At 51.6% G+C, this 2,279-nt stretch overlaps 1 protein-coding gene across 1 annotated transcript; it reads left to right on the forward strand.

Annotated features, from left to right (window-relative positions):
- Positions 1 to 1,079: 1,079 nt before the first annotated feature.
- IUM83_09910 (Acetyl-coenzyme A synthetase) lies at positions 1,080 to 1,842 on the forward strand (the record flags this gene model as incomplete). The annotated part of the gene is made up of 2 exons (XM_067934385.1): positions 1,080 to 1,640; positions 1,708 to 1,842. The coding sequence occupies 2 exons, from the start codon at positions 1,080 to 1,082 to the stop codon at positions 1,840 to 1,842; spliced, it is 696 nt and encodes a 231-aa protein (XP_067793285.1).
- Positions 1,843 to 2,279: the final 437 nt, after the last annotated feature.

Consider the following 2,279-nt stretch of genomic DNA (forward strand, 5'->3'; position numbering starts at 1 on the left):
AACAGCGACAACTACGGCGAATCCAGCAAGCTGCTGTCGCTGCTGCCGCTGTCAAGGCGCATCCGAAAATCCTTGAGGAGGAAACGAAAGAACGAAAAGGTTATTCAGTAACGCGTCGGAATTCACTATTCTGCGTGAACTCAAACGACCTGGCTACTCGAAGGCGACGAAGTTCTGCTGGCTCCATTCCAGATGAGGTGAAAGGCAGGGAGACGTCGCAGACCATAGCGCAAGGATGGGGTACTCTGGTTGTGCTTTCTGTCGCGCAAACAAAATTCGTGAGGCTGTTCATTGTGGCTGCAGTATTGCAGCGGCTTCGACAAGCCCAGGAAATGCGCTACAAACGCATCACTTTCCAGTCGTGGACACACGTGCGGGATCGAGATGTGATGCGTACTCTAGCAGCAGCATTAATCGCAGGAAGTACCTTCCAGTATCGACTGAAGCTGCGAATTGAGCGAAAGATCCGCGCTGCAAACCAGTTGCGATCGTTTCTGTCTGGTCTCTCAGTGGATGTTCGCTTCGCGATGGCAGTTCGACGAGTGAAGCGTCGTATTATTCTACTTCAGCGCTGGTGGCGTCGAGCCCGGCTTGTTGTGCGCGCTCGCGAGCAATGTTTAGCGTACAAGTGGCTGGTTATTGAGCAACGCTTGCGCACGGAGCATATCGCGCAGATGCCTCACCTACAAAGGGTGTTCCAGCCCCCTCCGACCACTGCTACGTTCTCTCCTCCCGGTCCTAATGCCCTGGCAAAGAAGCGAGCCTCGGTTGTAAGCGCTCCAGCAGTGGCGGTGGAGGCTCAGCTACCACTTCACAAATTGCTAAACCTACCAAACCAAAATCGATGGTTCATGGCACGGTTTGTATTGAGCCCTGACGGCGCTCTACGAGCTTATGCTGCTGAGTCGGAAGTTGAAACAGGTGCAAACGCTAGTGCTGCTGCTGGAGGTTCTGGGAAGGAGAGTCTAGTACTCGAGGTGAAGCATTTCCGCTGTCATGGACACGGGTTTGCAAATACGTCGTCAGGCTTGAATCGCGCGGTTGAAGATGAAGCGGAAGTAGAGTGTCGGCCGTACTTGATGGTGTTCAGACCTGGAGCAAGCCGGTTCGTCCTGATCACGGATACTGCAAACCTCGTCCTAGCGCCGCTGCTAGACTGGAAAGAGAAGCTGGAGCGACTTGCCGGATACCCAGTCGGATCACCCTTCCCAGGCGGTGGGACCCAGCGTGATCTCGCTGACATGCTTGCTCAAACCGACAATTTCGAACTGGACGACGTTGAAGAAGTTCCAGCGTGGGGAAGTTCACGGCGAGTTAGCTTTCCCGGAGGTGCCAATGCAGAACGGGGCACCTCGATATCTCAACTTCGGAAACGGAGCAGTCGCCATCGTCTACGCCGAAGCACTGTCTTCCAGCCTATCGCTGAAGGCGAGCTGTCGTACTACGTTGTGGATCTGCTGCGTGACTGTCCACGCATTCCCGCACCGACAGTGTGGGGAGTACTTCGAGACAAATTGCGCGAAGAACGCAAAAACTTCCGATCCGAGATCTACCGATTCAAGCTGGAGATTGATCGATACCAGCAGCACGAACGCGACCGGCGCCAACTTGTCGTCCTGGACAAATTCAAGGAGTTTTTCGTACGTCTACCTTGCAGCTCAATTCCTAACCAAAACTTTTTTTCTAACTCATCTTTTCTGTAAACAGACCGTGGAGTGCCCTCGTCACCCGCACTTTCGAAGCCTCATATCCCACCGCAAGATGGAAGCTCTTGTCCGCCAAACCATTGAATTCGTGAAAACCTCGCAGCCTTACAACCCAAAGTTCATGCTGTCGTCGTAAATAAACAGATCCCAGGTTCACCCTCAGCAGAGAGAGATCCGACGTATGCGAACGCTACACTAGCCAGGAGGCTCAATCAGTTGACTCTTCACTAGCGTAATGAACGCGAGACCACGTTTACTACTACTACTACTATTGTGGTTTGCAGATATTTTGTCGCTCAGATTTAAGGCTTAAATCGATCTCGGTGATAAAATAATTCGAAGACATAAAAATGCGACATGGATGAATATCGTGACGGTGCCGACACCCTAGAAGTGACTCATTTAAAGTATGCTGTACGCGCAGGTGTTTTTATATATCTACCAATGGTAATCGTAGACACACACCTTTCCACTGATTAGAGTTAGGGTAAGCCGGTGCCGACAGTCTGCCGACGCGGCAAGTGCAGTAAAATATGCTGGAGCTGTATACAAAATCTTAGTTAATTTGATAGC

This window comes from Phytophthora cinnamomi (assembly GCF_018691715.1).
Source record: "Phytophthora cinnamomi strain GKB4 chromosome Unknown Contig29, whole genome shotgun sequence".
NCBI classification, from domain to species: Eukaryota; Oomycota; class Peronosporomycetes; order Peronosporales; family Peronosporaceae; genus Phytophthora; species Phytophthora cinnamomi.